Source organism: Lepidochelys kempii, chromosome 4 (assembly GCF_965140265.1).
Source record: "Lepidochelys kempii isolate rLepKem1 chromosome 4, rLepKem1.hap2, whole genome shotgun sequence".
NCBI classification, from domain to species: Eukaryota; Metazoa; Chordata; order Testudines; family Cheloniidae; genus Lepidochelys; species Lepidochelys kempii.
The window spans coordinates 140613315-140641197 of NC_133259.1; the positions used below are offsets into that span (position 1 = coordinate 140613315).

Below are 27883 nucleotides of genomic sequence, written 5' to 3' on the forward strand. Positions count from 1 at the left end.
AGCAACAGGGCGCTTTGAGCCCTGGGCGGAGCACGTGTCCCCTCTTCAGTGGTCGTTCTGCAAACAACCGGCTCTGGAGGCAGAGGCGGTGCAAGGGACAGGAGCCTGGTAGGGCTCCAGCCGCGCTGGCCCCTCTGCAAGCCCATGCTGGTCGTGGCTCCTCTCCCAGCCAGGCGAAGGTTGCTGTCGCAGAGACGGCTCCTTCAGCTCAGGATGTCCCTGGCCTGACGCGAAGGGTTCTCTCGTCCCCACCCAGAAAGAGAGCCAGAAGGCGGACGAGTACCTGCGGGAGATCAAGGACCAGAATCTGCTCTCAGAGGCAGCGCGGCAGTGCATCGAGGCGGCTGGCTACGAGCATGAGCCGGAAACCCAGAAGTCTCTGCTCCGAGTAAGTGGGGAAGGCAGGAGGTGGGAGGACCTGGGTTGGGGGCATCTCACTGCTCGTTCCCTGAGCACCGGCATGTCTCCGTCCACAGGCCGCCTCGTTCGGAAAGTGCTTCCTCGACAAGTTCTCCCCGGAGAGCTTTGTGCGGACGTGCCGGGACCTGCGCGTGCTGAATGCCATCCGGGACTATCAGATCGGCATCCCCCTGACCTTCGCCCAGTATCCTACACTGGCTGAGGGGTGGCGCGGCCGTGGATCTGGCTGGATCTGCTGGGGGCGGGAGTGGTGTCTGTAACTAGTGCAGGGACAAGGGCCCAAAGGCCCCACCCCAGTATAACTCCACGGAAATCAGCAGTTATGCCACAGATGAGTTTGGTCCTGGGAATCAGGACTCCTGGGGTTTGTTCCACGGCCTGTGCTGTGCAGGAGGTCAGACTAGGGGATCTGGGGACCCCTTCTGGCCTTTGCACTGTGAGCTTTGCACATGCAAGTCGAGGGGAGAGGTGCCCTGACGGCTCAGGCCAGGGGGTGGTTCCGCGTGGTGGGAGCCAGAGCTCGCCCACACAGCTCAGCCCCCTGCCGTTCCCTCACCCTGCTGCTCCTTAACAGGTGCTGTAGATACAAACAGCTCACCATTGAAGTCCTGCTGGACAGGTAACTGCCCCCTCCTGGCTGCACATGGGACCACTGCATCCCAAATGTTCCCTCTGGCCAGGGCCAGGGCCACAGTCACTTGTGTGACTGCATCAGAAGCCCCTGCTCTGACGTTCGGCTCGGACTGGCCCTGCCTGGTTACTCAGCCCCCTCCCTGTCCCCGTCTGTCCGTCCATCCAGGTGCCGGTGGCATTTGGGGCACAGCCGTATCCAACTTTGCTCTGCTGTTAGACCCTGTACAAACTCTGCTGGGCCAGGGCTGCTGCTGCCTGGCCCACCCGCCCCATGACGGTCACTGTGCAGCTGTGACCTGCCTTCGCAGAGCTCCCTTTAAGGGACCGTCGTCCCCCCTCCCTAGGCACTGATGTCCTGTGCTCTGCGTTGGCTGCCCATGCTGTCATCTCTGTTTGGCAGCTTGTGTCCCGTTGGTCTCCCTCCTCTCTGTACAATCTTGTAGAAGTGCGGGGAGCGTTGCTGTCTGCAGCGTCCAGCAGCCAGGGGTCTCTCGACAAACCTCCACAACACACACCAGCCTCTGCCAGTGTGGTGTGCGGCAGGCAGCCCCCTCCGAGGGCTGTAACTAGCTTCAGTCGCCCTGGCTCATTCCGGCCCTGTGCCTGCTGGAACTGGGAACAAGGGACCCAGGTGTCATGGCATCCTGCTACGGTCACTTGCCACTGGGAAGAACCGGCCTTGTTCCACAGAGGCCATCGAACAGTCACTGAGTGGAGATGGCTGAGCACCCTGCCGGCATGACTCTGGGCTGGGCACATGCAGGTGGAAGCCTGTGTCTCACTGACTCCCTGCTGGGCGCCCCGGGCTGAATGGACGGGAGATGTCCCGGGCTGCTCTCTGCAGGGCCGGCTGGACGACCCGACCTGCTGTCCAGCAGGGGAAGGGGTCTGTGCGGCCCTGCGCATCGCTGACAGCTGCTTAAAAATAAATAAAATTAAAATCTGCAAGCTCCCCCAGGTTACTGTTGGCATTTGACCCCCACTTCCCTGGGCTCCCTCGCTGCGTTTACCCCCGTCCCATTCACTCCCCTGGACTTGCTTCCCTTCTCCCCGGCAGCGATCACTCTCTTACCTGCCTCGCCAGGCCAGCTGCTGAGGGATCTTTCACCCCGAGGGTTACAGCTGGGCCCTCTTACTGGGGCATTGCCCTAAATATTTCTCCCTGTCCCCTGTGGGGAAGTGGGAACTAGTGTCACCCCATCATGGCCCTTTATGTGCTGCCCTGGCCAATGCTTAGGGCAGTGCCTAGCAGAGGCGGGTGGGGCGTGGCAGGGAAGGGCCTTTCTGGGGAGCTCCGAGGGCTCTGGGGAGCTGGCTGGATTCACGGCTGTGCTTGCCGAGCTGCTGGCGCTCTCGTCTGGGGGCATTTGACGTTCCCTTTGCCCGTGTCTCAGGTTAGTTCTGCGGAGGCTGTACCCCCTCGCCATCAAAATCTGCGAGTACCTGCGCCTGTCGGAGTTCCAGGGCGTCAGCAGGATTCTGGCCCACTGGGCCTGCTACAAGGTAGGTGGGGAAGCCAGTGGGGGGCAGTTCTTGGAGTGCTCCCTCTGGGTGCCAAGAGCTGGGCCCAGACCTCCCCTCCTGCCCCTCCAGGTGCAGCAGAAGGACAAGTCTGATGAGGAGGTTGCACACGCCGTCAATCAGAAGCTGGGCGACACCCCTGGCATTTCGTACTCGGAGATCGCTGCCCGGGCATACGACTGTGGCCGGACGGAGCTGGCCATTAAGGTGGGTGGGTGGGTGGGGTGGGGCTGGGGGGGCTGCCAGGCCTCCCAAGCACGTGGCATTTGGCAGGGTGGCTGGTGATACCACCTGGCCCAGTGTGCCCCTGTTTAACTCTGCTCGCGGTGCTAGGGCAGCACGTGGTGCCTCTCCCGGCAGTGCCCGCTTGCCCAGGGAGCGGCCCTGCTGAAGAAATGGAGCCTGCTGGCCCAGCACCCCTACCAGCACGTGGGGCCTGGCTTCGTGCTGACCCCAGGGGCCTGTGCACTGAAGGGGCTTCTCTCTTGGGGGCAGTTGCTGGAGTACGAACCCAGGTCCGGGGAGCAGGTCCCGCTGCTGCTGAAGATGAAAAAGAGCCAGCTGGCCCTGAACAAAGCCATCGAGAGCGGAGACACAGACCTAGGTACAGCTGTGCGAGGATGGGCTCCCTGGGGCTCCGGCGGCCAGGACACGCTGGAGCCTTTCCGCTCCAGGCCCTGGCTCCCACCAGGCCCAGGTCTCTGGCATTTGAGCCATTCTGGGCTGGCTGCAGCGGCCTCTGGGGAATGAGATTGGGTCTTGGGCCCATTTGCACCCCAAACCAAGTGGCCAAGGACTGAATGGGCCAGTGCCCCCCATGACCTGCCCTGAGGAACCCCTGCTGGCACTCCCCCCACCCAGACCAGCTCAGGGCCAGGCTGAGCTTTATGAGCTACAAGTGATGATGCCTCCCAGCCCCCGGGCAGTGGGGAAGCTTCTCCCCTCCTGCTCACCCCACCTCTCCGAGCTCAGCAAACCCTTCCCCTCTCCCCCCCGCAGCTTTTGCACCCCACATTCTGGGCCCCGCTGAGGGCTGGCTGGCTGGACCTCCCTTCGTTGCTCTGTGTTGCTCAGCTGCCCTGACCGTGGGGGGCAGAGGTGTCTCTCTGCACCCGTTGCCCCTCTAACGCGCTGTCTCTGCCCCAGTTTACACCGTCGTGTTGCACCTGAAGAATGAACTGAATCGTGGCACTTTCTTCATGACGCTGCAGAAGCAGCCAGTGGCTCTGAGTCTCTACCGCCAGGTGAGAGGCCATAAGCGGGCGGGGCTCGTGGGCATGTTAAGCTGCCAGGGCACTTACAGGGCTGTGCTGCCTGCTGTCGCCCTCACTGGTGGTGTGAGAGAGGACCTGTGCTGTGCTGGGGCGGGGGGGCTGAGTGAGCAGGGCCTCCCGTGACCGTGTCTCTATAACAAGCCCATTGACTCTCATGGGGTGAGGGGGTGTCGGCTGTAACCTTGTGTATCATGTCCCAGTTCTGCAAGCACCAGGAGCTGGAGACGCTCAAGGACCTGTACAACCAGGACGACGATCACCAGGAGCTTGGGAACTTCCACGTCCACTCCAGCTATTCTAGTGAGAAGGTGGGACTTGCGGAGTGGAGGAGGGGGCTGCCAGACTCTGCTGGAGGATTCACCCATCTGAGACAGGCTTACCAGCCTCCGAGGAGGGGTGGACGAACTGATGCAGAGGGATAAAGATGTGCTGAGATGGGACGTGCCTCTGTGGCGCTGGCTGTCCTGTGGTGCAGGGGGGACTCGGGACCCGACACTAAGGGGGTGCTGGCCTCCCTGTGGTGTGGGTCTAGGGGGAGGGGGGAGAAGGCTGCTCATGTGAGGAAACCAAAGGATCAGTGGGAAGATTGGAAAGTGCTTTCTCCTCAACCCCAGCCTTGGGGTGCCGGGACGAGAGTTGAGTGGCTCCTGATGTGCGATGTGGAGTTCTTCTTCCCCTGAGCCTGGACAGGCCACAGCCGTTCGGGGCAGGCACAGCTGAATTGCCTACTGGGCAAGGGTGTGCCCTGCCTGGCACAGAGCCCGAGCGCTCAGCCTATGGGCTCCCTGCGCAGGGAGCATGTCCCTCCTCTCCCGATCCCTGGGAAGGCCCTAGTTTGCTGAGGAGGGGTGCATGGGAGCAGCCTGGCCCCCCTCTTCCCATGGTGCAGGCTGCACAAAGACGGGGGGACTTGGGGAGGGAACTGGGCTGGGTGGGCGAATCCCTCAGGACTGGGGTTCGGTCAGGCTGGTCGGTGCCTCTGCAGCGATCTGTGCCTGATGCTTTGAACACAGTGAAGTCTCAAATGATGCACGAGGGGTGGGTGTAACCGCCTGCCCACACCCCAGGTCTGTTCAGTCTCCTAGCTGGTGGCATTTGCCAGGAGGCTGGGGCCACTGGGGGCGAGTTTCCCTTGTCTGGGCTCCCAGGAGTTCCCAAACTTGTCTGGCTCCGCTGGGGGGGCTGGAAGGAGAATTAGCTGCCCTGGGGATACTGGACAATAAGGAGCTTTTTGACCATTGAATGAATAGCAGGAAGATCCCAGGTCCCAGAGCCCAGGCTACAGCTCCCACCCCATTGCTAGGTGGAACCGTGCCTGGGGAGCCAGCTGCCAGCCCCGTTCCTGTCTCATGGGAGGTGGGCGAGTACTGCAGAGTTGGGACCTTCTCTCGTCCGTTTGTCACAAGTCCTGACCCACAGGCACCTCTACCCAGAAATGCGGGCTGGCTCACGTGGCCGCCCCCACTGGGGATGGCAGGGAGGCTGTGACTAGCCTGGCGGTTGCTGTGTCCCTTCCAGAGGATCGAGGGGCGCGTAGCAGCACTGCAGAATGCAGTGGACGAGTACTACAAGGCCAAGAACGAGTTTGCTGCCAAGGTGAGCATGGATGGGGGCGTGCTGCAGAGGGCCCTCCGGCCGTAGTTAGGGGCTTGGGGCTCGGCTGGGAGCAGTGCTTGGCACTGCCAGGTGGGGCCCCGGGCAGCAGGGGCTGAGGAGGCAGCGTGCTCTGCTGAGGGGGCCCTGGAATAGGGCAGGGGGAGGAACTCCCCTTGGTGCTGGGCTGTGTAAATCCCCTTGGGAGCCCTTCATGTCTCTGGGGATGCCCTGGGGTGGTAAACGCCAGGGGCGGGGTAGCCTTGCTCCTGGAGAGGGACACCCCAGGGGAGAGGCCCAGCCCCTCTGAGGAGCCCAGCCCTGGTGTCTGCTTCCCAGGCCACAGAGGATCAGATCAAACTGCTGCGGATGCAGCGCCGCCTGCAGGACGACCTGGACAAGCCCTACGTAGATTACTCCCTGCACGACACCGTCTACGGCCTCGTCTTGGACGGCAACCACAAGCGGGCGGAGCAGCTGTACCGCGAGTTCCGAATCCCCGACAAGAGGTCAGTGGGGGGCGTGGGCGGGCGGGCGCTGCTCCCAGGAGGCCTTTTGGCACCAGATGAGCCGGTCCAAGTACACGCGGCTCATCCGGGAAGCCCCTGGTCAGAGGCTGGGGCAGGAATCGGGGCTGGGGCAGGGTGCTGGGTTGTCGGCCCTGGAGACTGATGGCCTGTGGTTATCCCCCTCCGCGCGGTGCGGACAGCAGCCGTGGGAGACCACGTACCTGTGATGAGCTTCCACTGCTGCTCTCTCACCCGGCTTGGGGAGCAGCACGTCTCCGTCCTCTGGCCCCTGCAGCCCTTGGTGCCCTGGCCAGCCCTGGGGGGTAAATACCAGGTTGGGGGGGGGGTTTATTGGGCAACTGGACCTATCATCATTTATCTGTACTGCCACAGTGCCCAGGGGCCTAGTCATAGGCCAGGACCCCATTGTGCTAGGCGCTGCACAAACTCAGCACAAAGACAGTCCACTGGCACTTACAACCGAAGAGGAAGATGACAGACGGCTACAGACAGGGGGCGGGTACAGGGGAACAATGAAACCCTATTGGTCAGCAGGAGAGGCATCCATTTGTGTAGGGCGTGGAGCTGCGTAGATGGGATGATGGACTGCCTGTCCCATTGTCGCCCTCTGTTGTTGGGGCCTTTCTCCCCTCACTCCTGAACGGCAGCATTGCTGGCAAGGCAGGATGGGGTTTTGCTCTGGGGGGATATGGGGCCAGGCTGGTGATCGATGTACTGCCAACCCCTTGGGAATTGGACCCAGCAGTCCTCGGAGGCAGGTGGGTGGGGGGGTTAAACTAGTTGATCTGATTGCCCTAGTAAGAGCCACGAGGTGTCTGCTCCCCAGGTTCTGGTGGCTGAAGATCGGCGCCCTGGCCGAGCGGGAGGACTGGGAGGAGATGGAGAAGTTTTCCAAGAGTAAGAAGTCGCCCATTGGGTACCTGGTAAGAGATTCTCTTCACCGTAAGGGACCCCCTGGTTGGGAGTGTCCTGCCCCGGCTCACTCCCAGCTGTCTGCCTTTAGAATGGGTCCCACAGACAGAGAGCCAGGCCTTTGGTCTCCCCCAGCCGGGAAGGGGGAGCTGAGTGCTGAGCTCAGGCTGGCAGGGAACGCAGGCCTAGGGATGCAGCCCCTGCTGGCCAGCTCAGATGCAGCACTGGCAGATCCCTGAGGGGGGGGCTCGGGTCGACCCTGGAAGCTCACCTGTCCTCCAGCTCCCAGTAGAATTCCACCAGTCCAGGGGCTGGGAGCATGGGGCACAGGCACTGGGGCCCTAAAGAACACCCCCAAAGCCAGTGGCAGAAGTAGATGCAGCAGGTGGGGTGAGGTGAGGTTTGAGATAAACAAGGTTGGGGGCAGCAAGCCAGAAGTGCGGCCCCATGAGCCGAGCCTGCCGCCTTCACTGATTCCGCTCTCCCTTGTTCTCCATACCAGCCCTTTGTCGAAATCTGCATGAAACATCACAACCGCCATGAGGCCAAGAAGTACGCTGCCCGTGTGACCCCAGAGCAGAGGGTCAAGGCCCACATCCTGGTGGGGTACGTCTGCTGGAGAGTTAACGGGGAGCAGCCCCTGGCTAAGGCAGAGCATTGAGTGCTCCAGCTCCCCAGGAGAGCCTGCATGGGTGGTGTGTCTGAGCATGGGGGTGGGAGGGCTTGGCTGGGTTCTGAGTGTAGGGTAGGTTGCACATATCTCCTGGGATGCATGGGCGTTTCCTGTTTGGCCCCTGTCCCTTCCTGTTCTGTCAAATGCCATGACTCTGCGCAGGGAAGGGGGCGTTGGTCTCTGCAGGGAAGGAGCTCCTTTCGATGCACTGGCGTCTGGCTCTGTGCTGTGACTAACACCTCGTCCTGTGGTTCAGAGAGAGGGTGGGGGTCGCACCCCAGGGTGGGAGGAGTCACAGTGAGATGGGGAGCAGGTGGGCAGTTAAGCCAGGGTGCCAGGGTTTTATGAGCAGGAAAAAAAAACCACCCCTTGAGGAGGAGGCGGGGCTGACCTCTCTTGCACTTGGGGCACCGAGGTCTGAGTGTGGTCAGTGTGTATCAGATCCTGGGCTGCCATGATTATTGCAGGGCCCTAGCCTCGGAGCTGACGGAGACTCAAGGAGCTATTAACTCCGTGGCTGAATCATTCTGCTTCTCCGTACTAATGGGCAGCGGTGCACATCTGCTCATCTTCCCCCCCCACGCTGTCCTGTGCATTACAAGAAACCATCCTGATGCTGTCTGCACACAGGCAGCTGCGGCATGCGCCTGCCTGCAAGGAATGAGCTTCCTCTCCCTGAGTGCTCAGACTCCTGGTTGGGCTGCCTGTGGCTGTCTGTGTCCCTGTTGGAGGGTGCATACCCACAGCAGCATGCATCTCCTCGGGGGTGGGGCTGTGTACATCCCTGTGGCAGCGTGTGCCCTAAGGGGGGGGCTGCCAAGCATCCCTGAACCAGCTGTGAGATCACCAGCTAAGGCAGGGTGGTGTCGGTGGGTGGTCCCACAGCAGAGGGAACCAGGGGAAGACAGAACCGGCCTCTCTGACTGCCCCTGCATGACACTCACTCTCCTATCATTTACTGGCAGAGAGTTGGACCAAGCTGCCGATGCTGCCATTGAGCACAAGAATGAGAACGAGATGAACCTCGTCCTGTCCAAGTGCACGGCGGCCACCGACTCTTCCGTGGGGGAGAAGATCAACCGTGCCAAAGCTCAGATCCTGAAAAAATAACCCCTCCCTGTGGCTGGAGCCTCGTAGCCTGCTGGGAGCTGGCCTGTATATTCCTGGGGTGGGTAGGGGACACAGTCTTGGTGCTGATGTTGTTGTAAGGACAAGAGGCATGGAGCGTCTCACACATGCAGATCCAGCCCAGGCACCCCCCAGCATGACCTGGGGCCCTGTATTGGGGAATCGTAGGTAGCAGCGATCCCTGTACCTGGGGTGGGGTGGACTCCGGCCCTCTGGAGTTCAGGGTGCTTGGCTGGAGGCGGAAGCAGAAGGCATGTGCCGTGTTACGGTGCAGTTGGCCCCCTTGCTGCATCCCTGCTCCGCTGAGTGACGACCTCTCCTGCTCAGCCCCCTCAGGGAAGCTTTATCTTTACCTGCCCTGGGCCTGTGCATGTACCATCTTCCTCCCCGAGCCAGCCCCTCTCCTCTTCCCTTCCCCATCCCACCCCACCGCCCAGCAGTTCTGCCTCTGGCTCTGCCAGCATCCCCCCCCCCCCCCCTGCAGCAGCTCCTCTGAGCACAGAAGCTGGGGAAGGAGCCCCTGGTCAGGTTGCAGTGGGGCCTCGGGAAGGAGCAGCCGCCCCTCCGGCATAGCCGCAGTTCCCGCAGGCGCAGCCTCGCCGTCCTGGGGGGGGGGGGGGGAGATCGGGTGAGCCAGGGAGGGGTTGCGGTGGCCCAGCAGGGCTGCGGGGGGCAGTAAAGTCTGAAGCTTAGTGGGGGCGCTGGTGTCTGGATCGGGGGGGGGAGGATGGCCTGTCTCGCTGTAACCTTCCCTAGGGTAAATAAATGGCTGAGACCCCCCCCGCCCACGCCGTGTCTGACTGCTGCGCCCAGGGGCCGACGCTGGGATTTCCTAGGGCCGCCCGGGTCTCTCAGCTGCCAGCTTTCCAAGGGGGCAGGATGCCCCCTCCTGCCCCGCTGCGGGCGGTGAGCGGCGCCCCCCCGCAGCCCCTCCAGGAGCTGGGCAGGGCGCGCGGCAGCCGGGCTCCGGGGGGCAGCGCTGCCTCCCCCTCGCAGACCTGGTGGGGTCCCGGAGCTCAGAGCTGGGGGGCAGGAGCCCCTGTCCGGGCATTAGGGCCAGGCAGGCCCGGGGAGCCCGCAGGGAGGGGCAGAGCCAGCCCCGTGCCCCCGGCCCCCGAGGCTCGGTCCCTCTGCCGCGCCCCCGAGTGCCCCCGGCCGCGGAGCTCGCACCGGCGGGGGGGGGGGGGAGCCAGGGGCCGCCCCCCCCCAGACCCGCCCCGCCCCCCCCCCCGGCAGGGCCCGGACGGGGGGGGTGGGGGGGAGCCAGAAGCACGTGGCCCGCGACCCCCTGCAGGGAGCCCAGCGCCCGCCCCGGGCTCCTCCCCCTCGTGGCCCCGCCCCCTCGGCGCGTGAGCGCGGCCCCCGGCGGCCGCGGACTCCGCGGAGGCGGAAATCGGAAGTGACGTCTCTGCGCTCGGGCCGTGGTGTCGTCATTTCCGGAGCTGCTTGGGCTTGTGGGATTGCAAGATGGCGGCGATCAGCGGCGTCCGGGCGGTTGCCGGGGTGAGGGCCGCGCGGGGGCCGGCAGGACGGGCCTGGGCTCCTCCCGAGGCGGGGGTCGCGGCGCCCGGGACTGGGGTCAGGCTGGGGGCGGCCCCAGGGCCCAGGGGAGCGGCCAGGGGAATGAGGCTGGGATCGCCCCGAGGGCAGGGGGCCCAGGGGAGCGGCCAGCGGTCGGGCCGGGGTCGGGGGCTGGGGAGTGAGGCCGTCCCGAGGGCAGGGGGGTCAGGCCGGGGGCGGGCCCAGGGCCCAGGGGAGGGAGGCCGGGATCAGCCCGAGGGCAGGGGGGCCCAGGGGAGCGGCCAGTGGTCAGGCCGGGGGCGGCCCGGGGAGCGGCCAGGGGAATGAGGCTGGGATTGGCCCGAGGGCAGGGGGATCAGGCTGGGGGCGGCCCGAGGGCCCAGGGGAATGAGGCTGGGATCGCCTCGAGGGCAGGGGGCCCTGGGGAGCGGCCAGCGGTCGGGCCGGGGTCGGGGGCAGGGGGGTCAGGCCGGGGGCGGCCCCAGGGCCCAGGGGAGCGGCCAGGGGAGGGAGGCCGGGATCAGCCCGAGGGCAGGGGGGTCAGGCCGGGGGCGGCCCCAGGGCCCAGGGGAGCGGCCAGGGGAGGGAGGCCGGGATCAGCCCGAGGGCAGGGGGGTCAGGCCGGGGGCGGCCCTAGGGCCCAGGGGAGCGGCCAGGGGAATGAGGCCGGGATCACCCCAAGGGCAGGGGGCCCTGGGGAGCGGCCAGCGGTCGGGCCGGGGTCGGGGGCAGGGGAGTGAGGCCGGGATCAACCCGAGGGCAGGGGGTCGGGCCCAGGGCTGCGGGTTTCTCATTCTCTGCTTTCTTCCCTCGTAGGCTCTCCTGCGTGCCCAGGGCCGCGGGGCCTGGAGGAACCTCAGCGCCTCTGCCGCCCCCCAGCAGACAACGAGACGTCAGGTGAGGGACCCCACGCATGCCCCAGCTCGGAGCGGGGAGATGGCGCCTCACCAGGGCCTCCCATCCTTACCTGCTCCCCTGGGGATGCTGTGAGAGCAGGCTCCGGGGGAGACGCAGCCCCTATCTCAGGGGGGCCAGGCAGGGCCAGGCGCTGCTGGGGAGGGTTTCTCAGGTTCGCTGCGGCTCTGCTGCCAAGTCTCGTTCCTGGCTATTCTGTTCTTATCTCTATAGGCCCCTGTTCCATGCTCATCACCCTTGTAGCTAAGTGCCTCCCAGTCACTCACGGAGCGATGTGCTCACCTATCCCGCATGTGGTGTTTGATCTCCCGCATGCTCACACGTGGGCTCTTCCGTGGATTTGGTTTTCAGAGGGCTGAGTCTTTCTCCAGAACAGAGTCAGATGGGGAGGGTAGCAGGTAGATGGATATTTCTCTCTATTCAAGGAGCAAAGATGCAGTGACCACAACAGAAGAAATGAAGTGCTGAGGATGCATTAAAAAGCCATAAGAACTAACACGGAAAACACTGTGTGGGATAACGTGGACGCATCTGAAGAACGATGAGGCAGGGGCTGAGAGAGCCATTTGGTGGCTGCTCTGTGAAATGAAAGGGTAGCCATTGGTGACTGCATCTTGAGACTAGAGCTGTAATTGTGAAGGTCCCAGTGTTGCCAACACATGATTGTACTGTGATTCTGATAGTATTTGGTGGGGTTCTTAAAGCCCCAGCACCTGATGTCAAATCTTAGGAGCTCTCATGGTGCAGAGAAGAACTTAAAATTGTGTACCCAAAATGCTCAAAATCCAGAAGGCAAAAAAAGAACCCCACACTATTATTTACATGTTAAAAGACCTATTTTTTAATCCATGACTTTTTGGAGCTTTGCCCTGGATTTTTGAATTCTTTGGCCTGGCAGTATAGAGGTCCAGAGAGGATAATTACAAGTCCTGGGGTGGGGTTTACATATGGAGAGAGATTGGAAAATCTAGGGCTGTTTAGCCTTGGAACGAAAAGATCTATAGACACTTGACTGATGGGATTTATGACTTCTTGTGGAAGTTGCCTTTTTTATTTTTTTATTTTGTCTCATGGGTCATTGAATATTAATGACAGGTAACTTTAGAACAAATAAAAGAAATTTTTTATACAGAACATGGCTAAATAATTTATAGACACATTGGGTCACGGCCAAATACTAAGGTCAGATTTGTAAAAGGGCTGGCTAAGTTTGTAACTAAGACCATTCTATAGAAGTTTGTGCTGAAATGGAGTAATAAAATCCTATGCTTCAGGATATCAGCTGATCACTACAGTTATTAGGAAGGGATATTTTGCCCTATATACAACAGGTGTACTAAGATTTTTCATCTTCCTTTGAAGTATCAGGTGTTGGCCGATGCAGGAGTGGATGGACTAATGGTCTCCTATGTTGTATATGGGTGCCCTGGTAGTCTTTGTCTCTTTCTCCATCGTGGGATGAGGAAAAGTTTATGCAAAATCTCCATCACAAGTGCTTGTTCTCTGACTCTTTAGCTTGTGATGCCTGTTGATGGACATTAACTGTAACTCTTATATATAAAGATTTCAGAGTGGTAGCTGTGTTAGTCTGTATCAGCAAAAACAACGAGGCGTATTTGTGACACCTGAGAGACTAACAGATTTATTTGGGCATAAGCTTTGGGTTTTAGCCCAAGAAAGCTTCTGCCCAAATAAATCTGTTAGTCTCTTAGGTGCCACAAGTCCTCCTCGTTCTTTTTGTTATATATAAAGACACCCATTAATTTTTATATGAGTGAACGCTATGTGGTTTAGATTAAAGGTAAAGCTGTCTCCTCGGTACAGGGAACAAATACCATGCAACCTCTGACCCTCTGTGCTCTACTTTCAAGTAGCAAGCTTTGCCCTGCGCATTGGGTCTTATTTAATTTAATCCATCAGAGAGAGTTTCATGGGGGAACTGAATGTTGCTACAGTGAGTCTTGGGTCAGTTTCTTCTGGAAGATTCCTGTGTTCTCCTGCATCAGAGGCCAGGTGTTTCCCAGAGACACTGACCACCAGAGAGGATCTTAGCAGCTCCCATTCACCCTTTGAAAGTTGTAAGGACTCAAATCCTGGTACCAGCTCCACCAAGGGGATTGTCCCTGAGCATACCTGTGAGATCTAGAGAAGTAGGTAAAGGCATTGATGACCCCCAACATTTTGAGAATGACAATTCTCGTCTTGCTGTTTCTGGCAGTAGCGTGTGAGAGCCACCTCTGACTGGGCTTGCTCTTTCAGAAGAGGGGGGTGCAGTATTGCAGATAGGGTGTGCGCTGTCCCACTCTTGTTGAGTGATATTGTGAAGGATGGTGGCAGGAGAATTAACCCCTCTCAATTTCCTGTTCCAGACAGAGAAACCTGAAGGGGTGTTCAAGGTCACCATGCTGCCTGGAGATGGGGTTGGCCCGGAGCTCATGCATTCTGTCAAAGAGGTGTTCAAGGTAGTAGCCACTTACTCCTCATTGAGACTGTGGGGGAGATAGAGAAATGACATAATGGCAGGAATTGTCTTGCAAGGTAGTTGGATTGTGTATGTGCTCCTGCCATATCCAGGTGGGACTGTTATCTTCCCCCTGCTCCCAGACAGTTGTGGGTGGATAAAACCATTCTGTTCCTTAAACCCTTTTCTGTAAATTAATTGAAGCGCAACTCATTTCTCTTTAGTGCTGAGGAAGGGTGCTAGACTGAGAATCCTGGAGGATGTCCCCTGTTCTCCCCAGAACAGGTTCAACATGGGTAGCAACCATGCTAAGCTTCCCACATAGACCCCAGTGTGCACCAACCCTAACTACAAGGGCCCATTTCGAAGAGTGAGAAGACAAGTTCAGTTTCTGTGGCCCAGTCAATCCTTGTGTCTCTGATGTGACTGCTGAAAAAATCTTGTACCAGCTGTGGCGGTGGTTTTGATGTGGATGTTTGCGTCATCTACACCAGTTGTGTCAGGGGTTACAATGCTGTTGTAGTTCAAACTGTTTGGAACCCTCTTAACTGTGTTTTAAACATACCCCCAGTCCATCCTACAGCCCTGCTCTGACCAAGGGAGTAGCGCAGTTTGGGGACAAATTTAAAACACAGTTAGACACCGGCTTTGTTACAAGACAAACCTGCTTTTAACCATGGCTGGGGCAACTGTCATAAATGAATCTCCTGACATGGAGGTAGTTGTATAAAGTCTCGACTGCACTATCCTAAGAGACTGGACTGAGATCTGGGACCCAAGTAGTCATCAGATGGCAGAAACTTTCATTCTGAAAAATAATTTAAAATATTTCAAGATTGGACATACAAAAGGAAGTGACTTAATCCCTCGTAGTAGCTGTTAGGTTACTGATCTGCTCTCTTTGGAAAAAGATCCGACCCCAGAGCTATGGCTCAAAAAATGTAGGAGGTGGAAAAATTAATACACCAGTTACGTGCCCAGAAAAATAACCAGAGGACAACGCTGGTATTTGGTTACCATTTATTAAATACTCAAAATACATTCACTTTCTAAAAACCAGCACACCTCTCCAATTTTTTTGAATGTTAACATTTGATAGACATGCCTGGTTTGTTAAATATGCCTAATCAGAGAATTCATTCAACTTAATAAAAAATCACTGAAAATGACACGTCTTGAGTAGGGTCAAGATGCTCTCTCTGTAGCACGGTAACACCCTGTTAGAGAGACCCATTGTTTATATTTCTGTTTAATGTTTATCTAGACCAAAGTTCAATGTTGTGGTGATTATTGTGTGTCTCTGATAGTTACATGCCTAGGATTTGTAAACCGGTTAAAACTTTCTAAACAAAGACATAGTTTAAAAAACAACAGCATTTCGTTATGAATCTGGAGCTGGATTGAATAAGTGTCCTAGAGATCAGAGGCTCTGATCCCATTCCTAATCCCTAAAACGATCCAGTCCCCTCCTCCTTCCGATACACACCATCCTCAGCCTATGCTCAGAGAGGAACCAGAGACTTGAAGGTGAAAGGCTCCATATCCTAATCTCTTGATTCACCCAGTCACCAAGCTCATTTTGGCTAATACATATAAAGTGATTTAATGAACAGCCTCTGAACTGTGACCCAGCAAAGCCCTGTCTTTACATCTGTGTCTGTATTGGGCAGGCTGCTGGCGTCCCTGTGGAGTTTGACGAGCACCACCTGAGCGAAGTGCAGAACATGGCGTCAGAGTTAAAACTGGATGAGGTTGTCGACTCTATGAAGGAGAGTAAAGTGGCCATTATAGGTATGGTATGGTGGCAGCTCACTGACTGCATCTGTCAGGTGTACATGGATCTTTGCCCACTCCATGCTACGGGAATCTCCCCCAGCCTCCAAACTGCGCTTTCAGACTGCCGGGCTTTTTGTGGCTGACGATTGGAGAAGGAAACCTGGTGCCAGTTTTCCTGATTTCTATCTCCAGCTCTGTCACTGAGTTGCTCTGTGACCTGGAGAGGCTCACTTAACTTCTGTGCCTCAGTTTCTCCTCTGTAAATGAGACTGGTACTTATCATCTGACCAGCTGGGGAGTCTCGGGACCTTGCTGACCCTTGGATGGAAAGTGATTGGCATGTTTAGTAATAAAAAGGGGGTACTGAGGGTTTGTGACACTTTGGTGCAGGTAGATGAGGTGCTTCTAGGGTCATCTTACTGCCTACCTACACAAGGGGGGGGGCGGTCATACTGCTGTCGCTCGTCAAGATGGGAAGGAGCAGAACAGCTTTTAGCTTTCTCTGGTCTGACGTGTTTCATACACCAAGAATCCCAAAGCACTTTGCCCAGGGCCAGATCCGCTGTGGTAGGGCCAGATCTGTGTCCAGCAGACTCAGCAGTGGCTCATACAGTGCAAGACCACTTTATCTTACATAGTATCTTCTGTACAAACTGTAGCCCATGTTGGCTTACAGATCTAATACAAGGATACTGCAGCTTGGAATGTTAGAACCTGCTGCTGGCTGAGGGAGTATCAGGCAGGACACTGGAATTGTGCCAGACTCTTAAAAACGTGCCTGGGGATTTCAGTCATCTTCCCAGAAGTTGCTGTAGCTGGGTAATAGTTTTAGTAGTCTGGGTAATCTTGTCTCCTCCAGCCAGTGCTCCTCGTAGCATGTCGTCCTAGATTTTAAGGCCTATGGGCCCATTATGATGATTTAGGCTGACTCATTCATGATGCAGGGCAAAGTCCTTCACTCAGTGATTCTTACATAGAGCACCTTACACAAACCTTTTAGAATGAGAGCCAATCTCTATGTAAAGACTTCAAGTGATGGAAGATTTACCAAGTCCATTGGTGAGCTGTTCCAAAGGGTAATTACTCTGACTGCTAAAAAATTGCATCCTGTTTCTAGCTTGAATCTGTTTAGTCCAGCTTCCAGACATTAGATCTTGTTCTACCTTTGTTTGCTAGATAAAGAGCCCCCTAGTATCTGATGTCTTCTCCATGTATAAGTACTTATAGAAGGAGATCAGTTTGCCTCTTAATCTTGTCTTCAGTAAGTCAAATAGATTGAGCTTCTAAATATCCTGTGGAACTCTTTGCCAGAGGATGTTGTGAAGGCCAAGACCATAACAGGGTTCAAAAAAGAACTAGATAAATTCATGGAGGATAGGTCCATCAATGGCAATTAGCTAGGCTGGGCAGGGATGGTGTCCCTAGCCTCTGTTTGCCAGAAGCTGGGAATGGGCGACAGGGGATGGATCACTTGATGATTCCCTGTTCTGTTCATTCCCTCTGGGGCACCTGGCACTGGCCACTGTCGGAAGTCAGGATCCTGGGCTAGATGGACCTTTGGTTTGACCCAGTGTGGCCGTTCTTATGTTATCCTGACTGGGCATAAATTCAGATTCTGCTGTGAGACTGGATCACATAATATGTGATAGGGGCTGGACCCTAGTGAGCTCTCAAATGTTGTGCAGCACTGTAAACTCCTTATGCAAGGGTAAAACCAAACCCCCTCATCCTCCCCGTCCCATGCTGTGGGGTTCTGAGGGTTTATAGTAGCTGGTAGTTGGTTTTGTTTTGTAGTAAGCTTTCTTACCAGTTCTGCTGACATTTCTGTCATTACAGGAAAGATCCACACTCCCATGGAATATAAAGGAGAGCTGGCCTCCTATGACATGAGGCTCAGGTATGTTTCTGTCATGCATGTTCAAAGGCCCTGCACGTCAACAAAAGTCGGTAAAAGTCCTACTGCAAATGAGCTATTCAGGGTGTTCCAGACACCTCGTTTATGAATGGCATTTAGGCACCAGGTCCAGGGCAGGAGTGAAGTTCATGGGTTATCAGAGCACAAAAAGGCATCTGCAAAATCTTCACTGGCCAGACACTTTATTGTTTTTCTTACTCATGATCCGTTGACTCTATTTCTTGCTGTGTCTTGGAGATCCTCCAGGAACAGTCGGTAGGTGGGGTTTGGGGTGGCAGTTTATGGACACATCCCACAGAGGGCCAAAGAGGCCTCACTGGAGGAGGGAAATGGGATTAGCAAGTGGCCAGCAATGGGGGCTAGGCTCGTACAGAAGAGTCTCTCTTTAAAATTCTGATCAAGATGGGTCTGTACCATCACACAGGATTTATTACTGTCCTGGAGGTGGGAAGCACTCTCCTGATCCTGATGTTCCTCTCACAGGCGCAAGTTAGACCTGTTTGCCAACGTTGTCCATGTGAATAGTTTACCTGGCTATAAAACACGACACAACAACTTGGATCTTGTGATCATCCGGGAGCAGACGGAGGGGGAGTACAGCTCTCTGGAACATGAGGTAGGGAAGGCTCTGTCCTGCACCCCATCCCTTTCTGTGCCATACGGGGAAGCCAGTTCCAGGCCTTGTATCTGGTACTTCCCTGATGGCACTGCATTAGACCTTGGAGAGTTTTGCTGCCCTTCTCGCCTCATCCTCGCAGAGTTTGGCTCAGACGCTTCTTGAGTGGTGGTGCTAGGAGTGTGGGGATGCGGGGAGCCTTCCTGTGTGATGTGGGTATTTGGAGGGACAGGCAGAAGAGGAGATGATGCTTGTAACTAGACTGTGTGACAGCCAAGGGGGTGAAGGGGGGCTTGAACTATCTACAAGTACTGGAAGCGTGTAAAGCCCAAGAAGGAAGCGGGATCAGTGTGGAGTCAAGAGCTGTAACTAGGAGTGGTGGCATGACTCCAGGCAAAGGAAAAAGGCCTGGGGCTGGGAGAAGCTTCCTGCCAGCGTTTGGCTGGAGAATGGTCTCCCAAGGAGAAGTGGTGCTTTGGGGGACATACTAGCCTGGTCAGAGCCCTGGAGACAAGACTCCCTGGGCCGATTCCACAGTGACACCTGAAGAAATGGGCTGTCTTGAGTTCCTCAGGGGCTTCTCCCTATAGTATCACGTGTTTGCTTGAAGGGATGCACTACGTCTCTTCCTCTCCTTTCCCCAAAGGAATCCGATGGGGAGTTAAACTCCGCTTCCCTTGGAGCCTGAGCCCAGTGTCAGTCCGGGGGTGATAGCTGCCAGCTGGCAGGGCTGAGTGGGATCTCCTCGTTGGGTGTGCGCTGCCGGCTGGGGCAGAGCACAGGGTTGTGTGCCACCTGGGGCAGCCCAGCCAGAGCCGCTAACGTGTGTCCGTCAATGTTCAGAGCGTGAAGGGAGTCATTGAGTGCCTGAAGATCATCACCCGGGACAAGTCGCAGCGCATCGCCAAATTTGCCTTTGACTACGCCACCAAGAAAGGGCGTTCAAAGGTCACAGCAGTGCACAAAGCCAACATCATGTGAGTGCGATGAGACGGATAGCACGGGGACCAAAGTGGGGTGTCTAGCAGTTATGGGATATGCAGTAGCTGACACCAGCGCCCTGGGTGTAGGTCTTTGAAGTCCCCTCTGTCTGGAAGAGCCTTTCAGTGCAACTCAGAGTTGAGTGATGTTGACGCTTCCTTGGCGTTAGTGCCCTTTCTCTGCACATGCTTAAAACACCAGCATGGGTGTAACAAAGCCCAGCAGTGTGAGACAGTCAGGCCTGGCTGTGTGTTTGCAGGGTGTTGATGGGGAGGGTGAGAAGCTTATTCACTTGCTGGGTGAAATTCTGGCCTCATTGAATTCAGTGGCAGAACTCCCACTGACTTCCGTGGGGCCAGGATTTCACCTCTGTCTATCATATGCACACCTACGTTGGTGGGGTGCAGCGGGACCTGCCCATCTCTGAGCTATTCTGGGTTCAGTTCACAGACAGCATTTTGAAAGGAACTCTCAGAAAGCTTGTTGGGTGGCTGAGTCCATCGTCAGGCCCCTGCTCTCCCTGCAGGGGATGCTGGGGCAGCCTGGAGTCACTGTTAAAATGAATGTCTGTTGCTCTCTTTCCTCAGGAAGTTGGGAGATGGGCTCTTCCTCCAGTGCTGTGAAGAGGTGGCAGAATTGTATCCCAAGATCAAATTCGACACCATGATAATTGACAATTGCTGTATGCAGGTGAGAATGGCTTGCAGTCCTGTGCCCTAGTGCATCCATGCTGCACCCTCTGGTGCTGATAATCTGCTTGAGCAAAGCAGGTAAAGAGCCTGGCATGGTAGGCAGCCAGGTCAGGTGCCCTTGGAATACTGTCCGTGACATGCTTTGTGAAGGATGCAGTGTTAACTGGGCTGTCACGTCGCTTTGTATCATGGCCTGTGTAGTGCACATGGACACGTAGCGCCTTCCTTTCAGGGCTGCACAGTTGAGGATGACCAGGAGCTGTAGGTGCCCAGCACCTCTGGTAATCAGCCCCTTGGTAATAACTCCAGATAATTCTGTCTTGCAGAATTGTGCTTGCCTGCAGGAGTGATTCTGACATGAGTAAATTCTCTGTTTCACCATCAGTCCCCCCAGGAAAGCTTGGCGATACCCAGGGTTTCCAGGCTGATACTTCTCAATAACAATTTTGCCAGGTTTCTCTGATTTTCTTTCTGAGAGCGCGTAGGATCTCAGCCCTGTCGGTGGGATGTATGGCTGGGTGGCTTTATTTCAGTAATGTTTCCAATGCCTGTTGGTCCTTGGCTGCTGGGGCTCCGGGAGCAGCCACCCATCTTGTTTCTATCCTGGGGACTCTTGAGGCAGCTACGTTGTCATCTCAGGATTCCTCTCAGCCCAGTGTTGCTGCCGAACCTGGGTGCGTCCCAAGAAGATCGTTCGCCTATTAATACCCAGGCGCTAATCTGTGAATGTCATTGCTTGGGCTCCTTGTTGGCCAGTCTACGGCATGGTGAGATGTGGCCCTTTGGGTGACCCAGGCACACCAGTGCTGATGGGAAGTGCTGCAGAGTACATTAGACCGTGCTGATCTGTAGCAGGGGAGGGAATGGTGTGGAGGGTCTCATGCACGTCTGCTTCTGTTCTCCTCTGCGCAGCTGGTGCAGGACCCCCACCAGTTCGATGTTCTGGTCATGCCAAACCTGTATGGAAACATCATTGATAACCTGGCTGCTGGCTTGGTGGGAGGCGCCGGCGTGGTTCCCGGGGAAAGTTACAGTGCCGAGTACGCGGTGTTTGAGATGGTAAGTGACCCAGTTGAGCCACGGCTTCTGTGTTCCACTTGAGTGACTTCCCTTGCTCATCCCCTCTCTGTCACACAGCTGCTTGTTCCCTAGCTTCTGTCGTCTTTCCTGTCTCCTGCCACGGGGCCAGTGGATCCAGAGAGCCCCTCCCAGGATGGGGCTGGACACCCCCCCACAACCCCCATGGCAGCAGTGTAGAACACGGTCTGATTGTGGTTCTCTTCACACAGGGTGCCCGCCATCCATTTGCCCAGGCCGTGGGCAGAAACATTGCCAATCCAACTGCCATGCTGCTCTCCGCTGCCAACATGCTGCGGCATCTCAAGTAGGTGCTTGTTCTCGGACGTGTGCGCATGCTGCATTACATGTGGGCAGGGGGCAGGGCATGCCAGCCTCTCGGGTGGGCAAGCCAGAGGATGGGTGTGAATTCCATTGGCATACACAGGGCTGGAGCTGAAATGTTTGTTCTTTTTGCTAGCTTGGAACATCACTCCAATATGATCTCCGATGCGGTGAAGAGGGTGATTAAAGTTGGTAAAGTGAGTACCTGGCAGCTCTGAGCCCTTTCACTGCTGCTTACCTCTTGCCTGTCCTGGTCCAGAGCTCCTGGAGTATCTGCTTCCTTTCTGGAGCCTGTTGGCTGGGACTTCTCTCTGGCTCCTGTCCCCGAGAGGGGGAAGCAGCGCAGTGTTTGCCACTGGGTAAGACTAGGGGAATTCCTTAGCCCGGGACTGGCCTTGCGTAGCGTGGGGACTTACTGCACCATAACAGACTGATTCTCAGGCCTTGTTGCACTCATGTCTGCATCATTCTTACCTGTACCCGACCGATTTCCTGTTGTGACAGCTGTGGAAATGTTTGGGCCCCTTCTCAGGGAGTTCTTGGTAGAGTTCACTTTCCTCAGGGGAAATCAGATTCCCCAGGCAGAGGTCACTGTCTTGCCATCTCCATGGCCACATTATCAAAGCTTCCACTGAGCCAGGCCGGCCAACTAGTTTGAGCTGTCCATGTTCGTAGAACGGGACGCAGTTTGTAGATGTTGCTGTGTTTAGTGTCTCCCTCCCTGCTTGTCTGCAGACCTGAGGCTGCTACTCCCTGCTGGCTGTGGGGGGCTTGGCGCGCTTTAGTGTCTGTTCTTCCAGTTTGCAGCAGGGCTGTGGGGGGAAGTCGGGGGGGGGGGGTTCAGAAAGGGGTTCAGGAGCTGGGGGAAGCTGCTTTGCTGTCACCATGTTTCCTGTCCCATCTTGTGTTCGTTTCCCTGGGTTTACATCCACGTTTCTCCCTTTTTGTTTCTCCCCCTCCCTGTGTTGGATTTTTAGGTTCGGACGCGGGACATGGGCGGTTACTCCACCACCTCGGACTTCATCAAGTCTGTGATTGACAACCTGCACCCACACTATGGTGTCTAGGTCCCCACCTGTGTGTGGGAGTTCCTTGGACTTCACTCTGTCTCCAGCACCCATTTCTAGTGTACAAACCGAATGGACCTTTCTTGTCCTGCTCCCACCCCTAGGAAAGAACCTGTATCATGTCACACACACACACCCCCCACCCCTTGGGCGGCTGGAGCCAGCCTGCCTGAAACCACAACCCAAAGGGGGAAGGGACTCACCTCTCCCCCAGCCCAGTTATCTGTTACCAACCTCAATCGTGGTCAGATGGTCACCAGAAAGAGGCGCGGTCTGAGTGCGGGATTGGGAGCCTGGGGTCTAATCCTGGCTCTCCCACTGGTTCATTGTGTGGCCTGGGGTGAGCCAGTTCACCTGTCTCAGCTTCCCTCTCTGTGCAGTAGGGATCGTGCTGACCTCCCTACGTTGCACGGGAGTTCAGGGTCAGCTAGTTCACACTTGTACCGTGCTTTGAGGCTGAGAAAGGACTAAGCCTAAATATTCGACTGCTGCTCCAGCTAAGGCCTCCCTGCATTATGGCTGACCGGGGCTGTCACATCCACATGGTCTTGTCTAGTCCCTGATTGCTGCAGCAGCATCTGCCTATTCCAGAGGGGCTTAGCCGTAGCTTGGGACCATCCAGGGTGGAGACCCCTGTCCACAAAGTGACAAAAGAAGTCTAGTATTGGCTTGGAGTGAAGTAGAATTTCATCCCTGTTAATCTGAACAGATGGAAAGTAGGAAATTTCAGTCTCTCCTATTGTGTGTGTGTGTAAGAGGGGGACAGGGGGATAACTCCCTATGTCATCCTCCTAACTTCATCCCCCTCCCAAGAGAAGATTGCGGGAGGATGCTGTTCCCACTCCGTTAGTATTAAAATTCAACGCTGACCTCGGAAAGAAGTGTTAGCCACTGAGCAGAGCTAGAGGGCAGGAGGCCTAGCACGCTCCTCCCAGATCAGAATGTCACCACACAGGTAGGATGGCACTCCAGGACATGTTGATCTTTGCAGCTGATGCAGACCATCCTTGGGGCCCATCTGTACCTCCAGGCTGCTTTCCTCCTTAAGTCCTGCCCACCAGCCTCCCTGATGAAACTCAGGCCCTTCTCTCAGGCTGGGTGCCGGGCTGGGCTCTAGGCTGGTTCGCACGCCCGTCTGGTGCGCTACAGAGCAGAGTGCAGTCCTGATTACTGTAGCATTGTCCTGCCTGTCGCGCACCCTGCCCCCCATCGTTGTTCACTGCAACTCAGTCTGTGCTGGGCAGACTGTCCCCGTGCATTCGCATGAGGCTAAGCAGTGGGTCACACCTGGGAGAGGCAGGGGGGTTATGAAGGGTGCGGGGTTCTACAGTGACTTGTAGCATTCCCCGAGAGAGCAGAACAGCTGCTCTAGCCAGGCCTGTCTAAGGCAGAAGAGGCCAGGCCCTGCATAGCTGTGTGCACGTCAGAAGGGAGGTGCTTCCTGGGCTGCACGTGTAAAATGTGGCGTGAATGATGCGCTTGCTGCTTTGCCTGCATGGTGTGCACTGGTGTCATTGACACGCTGGCTGCCAGCACCTCCCTGCACAGGCAGTCGGGCTCACAAGTGCATGTGCACCAGTGGGAGCTTCTGAAACGCTGGTCCTATCAGTGAAGTCCTGACTCTGGCTCTGAAGGGTTAAGGAGACCAAGACCTTTTCGTTGGTAGAATTCCAGGTGGGCCGGGGTGGGGTCTGGCCTAAAGGACCCAAACAGCAAGGCTGCAGGTAGCTTGCAGGTGATGGATTAGGAAAGTGGGTCTGGGCCAGGTATGCACCTCCAGGCCCCTATTGCAGTGCTGGGCCACTGCCGTGTGGGCTGGGAGCACTCCTCAGGAAATGCAGAATGTATTTATTAGGCTTTGTACTAACGCTCATGAATAAATTGTCAAACTCTCCCCTCCCTCCCTGCCTCTTCTCAGGCAGTGCGTGTCTCCATGAGTCCTAGTTCCAGCCCTGCCCTAGCATTACATGCGGTCTCTCCGGCAAGAGGCACCCTTGGCCCTGCCCTGGTAGGCCAGCTCCAGAGGGGGAACCTGGCTGCGCTGAGCCCTGAGCCGGGCAAGGGAGGGAGTCAGCCCCAGAAGGAGGGGCGTGCCACAAGCCTGCTTTTTCCCTGGTAGCTGGAGCAGTGGAGGCTAAAGCTCTGCCTCAGGGAGCCAGCTCAAGGTGGAGCATGCCTGGGGCTCTGCAGGGATCACAGGCCAGTCATTCAGGGCCAATCCCTAATACCTCTGCTAGCAGGGAGTGATTCCTTCCGGAGCCTGGGGGAGGCCAGGCTTTGGGCGCAGGAGAGCTCCGTCCCTGGAGTTCTCTGCCTGCTGTTCAGCGTGTGTAGGACATGCCCTAGGACCCAGCTCACAGACCAGGACCCCAGGGTGCCTGGTGCTGTACACAGAACATCTAAGACCAGGTAGGTGGGGAATACAAGGAACCCAGGCGATAGTAGTGATAGGCAGGCAGGGGTATCAGCGCCCTGGCAGGCTAACCCATGTCACGGGATTTCTTTTGTTGGTGTCCAGTTGAAGGAGAGACTTGGAGGAGGAGATTACGGGGAACCTCCTAAGGGTGAAGGCAGCAGAAGAGAAAGCAGGCCGGGGTGCCTTTGAGAATGTAGCCCTGTGTGATGGAGGCTGAGATCATGGGCTGCCTGGTGGCAGGAGCTGTGCTGAGAAGTCGGGTGGGGACAGGTGGCGAAGGGCCTTGATGTGCCGGAGGAGCCAGCGGAGGGCTGGGAAGAGGGATGTACGCCAGGCTAGGAAAATGAGACCCAGTAGCACCCAGCCTGGGTCGAGGTGGGGCACAAGGGCATGCCAGTGAGCCAAGGGTGGAAAGGGGAGAGGAAGGGTGGACAGCAGATGGCAGCAGCAGTGAGGAGAGAAGCCCAGCACCCTCACCACTGTCTGCCCCAGGTCAAGGAGCGTGAGGCCAGCTGCAGAAGCTGCATCAGCCAGAGGGACCCAGGTGTCCTGGGGGCCAGGCCTGCTCGCAGCAGGAGCCTGGTGTCTCTGCTGCCGCCAACGCTGCAGCTTTGTGCAGGGGGGGCAAGATGAACCTGTGCAGACACTGTGGGGTCCGAACTACGGTCAGTCAAAGCAGCGGGCGTCAGCTGCGCAGGCCCCTGCCTGCTGGGGGCTAGCTGCTGGGGTCCCCTCCGTTCTCGCCGTTCCTTTACTTAGCCTGATCAAGGTGGAGGTCAGCCTGCCAAGCCCCTGCACTTCCCCTACTAGAGAGCTGGGGCGGTGCAGACAGGGCAGCAGTGGGGGGAATTGCTGAGGAGCTGGAACTGATCTTGCTCCAGGTTGAAAGTGTTCGTACCAGCCCCTCTTGCAGGTTCTCGGGGGGCAGCTCAACCACCAAGCTGGTGCCCATAGATGGGGTGAGGTAGCATAAGAGTGAGTGAGCAGAGACCGGCACCCCCCTAGGCCTGCCGGCACACCGTCAGGGCCGGTGGGTTTCCGTCCCGGCTGGTTTCCAGTCTCCAGCAATGAGGCTTGTGTCTCTTCTTGTGCCCACGGGCAGGAAGAGTTACTCCTAGTGCTCAGCCTCACCTGTCCCCTTCATCCAGTCCCAGTCTTCTCCTGTGGGGGTACGTCACCTCCCTGCCCCTGAGCTTGGGGTCCCCTTCCCAGGTCAGTGGGCACCCAGGCCTGGTGCGGTCGGTATGACTCCATTGCTCAGGGGCGTGTGAAATCCACGCTCCCTGCTCGAGGCAGTTACACTGACCTAAGCCAGGGTGTAGCCAGCACTCGCTCGCCAGCAGAAGTCGCCCATCTGCCTAGCGACTGCCTGGCAGGGAGGGGCTGCACTGAGGCTGCTGGGAGAGCCCCTCCCGCAGGCCTAGGTCAGCTGCAGCGGTGCAGTGTAGACAAGGTGTTAGCAAAGCTGGCTCTAGATCTTGGATTTCTCTAGCTAGCGTCTCCCTGCGCTCCCCTGCCCTGGAGCAAGGAATGACCATGTCCTTGCTCTCTGCCATGGCACTTGGCAGATGCAGCCCACAAGTACGTCACATTTCTTTGCTCCTGTTTCTAGAGCGCCCGAGTCTCTGTTCCCTGAGAGTGGGGTGGGGTTTAAATGCCTGATGGCAGGGCGGGGCAAGAGATAGAAGCTGAGAATTGGTGTGCGATGGGAATGGAGGAGAGATGGTGTCTGCCGGGGGCAGGGCAGAACACTGGGCAGGGATTAGCATGGCAACCGGCAAGCAGGTGTTGTAAACGCCGAACTGAACACTTGCCTGGGGGCAGCCTGGTTTCCATAGCGTGTGGAGGAGTCAGAGGCGCTGGGTTTACCTGCATGGGTCCAGCTTAATCATGTTTCTCTGCTTGTTTCTATTCACTCTTGGGCTGCTGGGCTCATGGCTGTCCTCACAGGTGTTTGCAGGTCCTGCCCATTTAGTCTCCTCTGAGAGTGTCAGAAATAGGTTGCGTTCTTCCCCTGCGAGCAGTGTCCTACAGCAGCAGCAAGCCAGACTCTGACACTGAGCCTTCATGCTGCACTGGCCCTTTCCCCTCCTCAATAGGGCTCTTTATTATCACCCTAAGCTGTCTGGCAGGGGGCAGTAGTGGCTCCTCCCTGGTGGCCTAGCCTTAGCCCAGCCCTATGCCGCTGGGAATGGTTCTGGAGCTGGGCAGGACACTGACAGGCTAAGGGGCTATTTCTAAACTGATCCAGGAACAGCTCGGAGCTGCAGCCGTCTCCTAGCAGCCACTAGTGTGGGGGAAAGACCTTGGAGCTAGCTGGGGCCCTTTGGTGCCTTTCAGCCTGGCACTCGGCATTTCCTGTTTGGAAAGGCCTGGCCCCAGGACAGGGCTCACTGCAGAGGTGCAGAATGCCCAGAGGGCTCCTGCAGCGTACCTGTCTGTGCCATGCTAACAGGCCCCCCCCCCCTCTCTTTGCAGGTGCGCACCGCAGACATGGGCGGATACGCCACGTCCATTGACTTCACCCAGGCTGTGATAGCAGCCCTGGCTGACTAGGCCCCGCAGAGGCTGCTGTTCCTCCCGTGCTCCTGCTTGCAAATCCTCACTGCTTTGACACCAGCTGCCTGGTAATTTATTGCCTTCAAGAGGGAGCGTCCCCACGCACAGGCCTGTCTCTGTCGTGCACAATAAAGCAGCCTCCTGGCCACATCTCTCGCAGTGGGTTTCTGCCAGGAGGGGGCACCGTTTGATCTCAGCTGTGGGGAGATAGAGGGGGCTGTATGCACAGCGCCGTGCCCCTGGGGGGGAGGGGCTTATAACCAGTACACCCCCCACTTCCTGCTTTGGCAGAGGCCCAGCTGGGTGGGGGCATAGAGAGGACATCACCCCCCAGGCTGCTCATTGTAAAAGGGTCACTCCAGTAGTGCCAGGGGCGGAAGGGGAGTGCCACCCTGGCCTACACCTGCCCCCCAGCTCGAGGAAAGCATTCTGCCCCTGCAGGGTCCCCTATCGCAGCAGGAGGGAGAGTCAGCCCCTTCCCTGCTCTCACCCAACCCAGGGCTCTTGCCTTGCCCCTCAGCCAACTGGGCATAGACTCATAGAATATCAGGGTTGGAAGGGACCTCAGGAGTGCAACCCCCCACTAAATCCCTGGGGGGGAGTAGGGCTCAGGCAGCTGGCCAGGGGCTCTTTAAGGGGCAGTGACCTGAACAGCAGCAGTTACAGTTAGCTCTGATCACACAGGCCCAAGCTGGGGCTAGATTCAGATGGGAAACTACCAGGCACGACAACGGCTATAACACTCTCAATGCCTGTTGGCAGGTAAGGCTAAAAGGGCCCCTGAGCTCAGCACTCTGGCCTCCTGTTTTCACACCATTAAATGGTACTTGGCTACCCTGCTACTGAACCCAGCTGTTTTAGTTTGGCTCAGATTGGTTC

The 27883-nt window shown here is 57.1% G+C and overlaps 2 protein-coding genes across 6 annotated transcripts in view; both read left to right on the forward strand.

Moving 5' to 3' along the window:
* The window catches only part of VPS16 (VPS16 core subunit of CORVET and HOPS complexes), a 25103-nt gene extending 14001 nt beyond the window's left edge, over positions 1–11102 (forward strand). The window contains exons 12-25 of one of the 3 annotated variants that reach the window (XR_012158797.1): positions 257–388; positions 477–604; positions 1004–1039; positions 2448–2556; positions 2647–2781; positions 3070–3178; positions 3721–3818; positions 4049–4156; positions 5367–5444; positions 5781–5950; positions 6798–6894; positions 7386–7489; positions 8522–8724; positions 11022–11102. Coding sequence is in view for 2 of the 3 variants with exons in the window: in XM_073343121.1 (XP_073199222.1) it covers positions 257–388; positions 477–604; positions 1004–1039; positions 2448–2556; positions 2647–2781; positions 3070–3178; positions 3721–3818; positions 4049–4156; positions 5367–5444; positions 5781–5950; positions 6798–6894; positions 7386–7489; positions 8522–8666 (1449 nt within the window). In the remaining variant the exon portion in view is untranslated. Of the gene's footprint in view, positions 1–256; positions 389–476; positions 605–1003; positions 1040–2447; positions 2557–2646; positions 2782–3069; positions 3179–3720; positions 3819–4048; positions 4157–5366; positions 5445–5780; positions 5951–6797; positions 6895–7385; positions 7490–8521; positions 9842–11021 lie in introns of those variants that run through there. The other 2 variants (XM_073343121.1, XM_073343122.1) reach the window with 2 other exon arrangements.
* IDH3B (isocitrate dehydrogenase (NAD(+)) 3 non-catalytic subunit beta) lies at positions 10088–27851 on the forward strand. 3 transcript variants are annotated; one of them, XR_012158798.1, is made up of 13 exons: positions 10088–10187; positions 11022–11102; positions 13490–13582; positions 15252–15372; positions 17194–17254; positions 17756–17888; positions 18732–18865; positions 19457–19559; positions 20474–20620; positions 20851–20945; positions 21099–21159; positions 21940–22090; positions 26924–27011. XR_012158798.1 is itself a non-coding variant. In XM_073343127.1 (12 exons), exons 1-12 carry the CDS (start codon positions 10152–10154, stop codon positions 26999–27001), a joined length of 1143 nt encoding a protein of 380 aa, XP_073199228.1. In that variant the 5' UTR covers positions 10088–10151; the 3' UTR covers positions 27002–27851. The 3 variants fall into 3 exon arrangements, 2 of the variants coding, with proteins under 2 accessions (XP_073199228.1, XP_073199227.1); XM_073343127.1 differs by lacking the exon at positions 21940–22090 and having other exon boundaries at positions 26924–27851; XM_073343126.1 differs by lacking the exon at positions 26924–27011 and having other exon boundaries at positions 21940–23930.
* The last annotated feature ends 32 nt before the right edge of the window (positions 27852–27883 follow it).

What these genes read in the sequence shown, in the direction of transcription:
- IDH3B (XM_073343126.1), top strand. Translation starts at nt 10,152, where the DNA reads ATGGCGGCGATCAGCGGCGTCCGGGCGGTTGCCGGG. An exon ending in AGCAGACAACGAGACGTCAG is followed by an intron (nt 11,103 to 13,489) that starts GTGAGGGACCCC and finishes TTCCTGTTCCAG; the next exon opens with ACAGAGAAACCTGAAGGGGT. An exon ending in GGGTGATTAAAGTTGGTAAA is followed by an intron (nt 21,160 to 21,939) that starts GTGAGTACCTGG and finishes TTGGATTTTTAG; the next exon opens with GTTCGGACGCGGGACATGGG.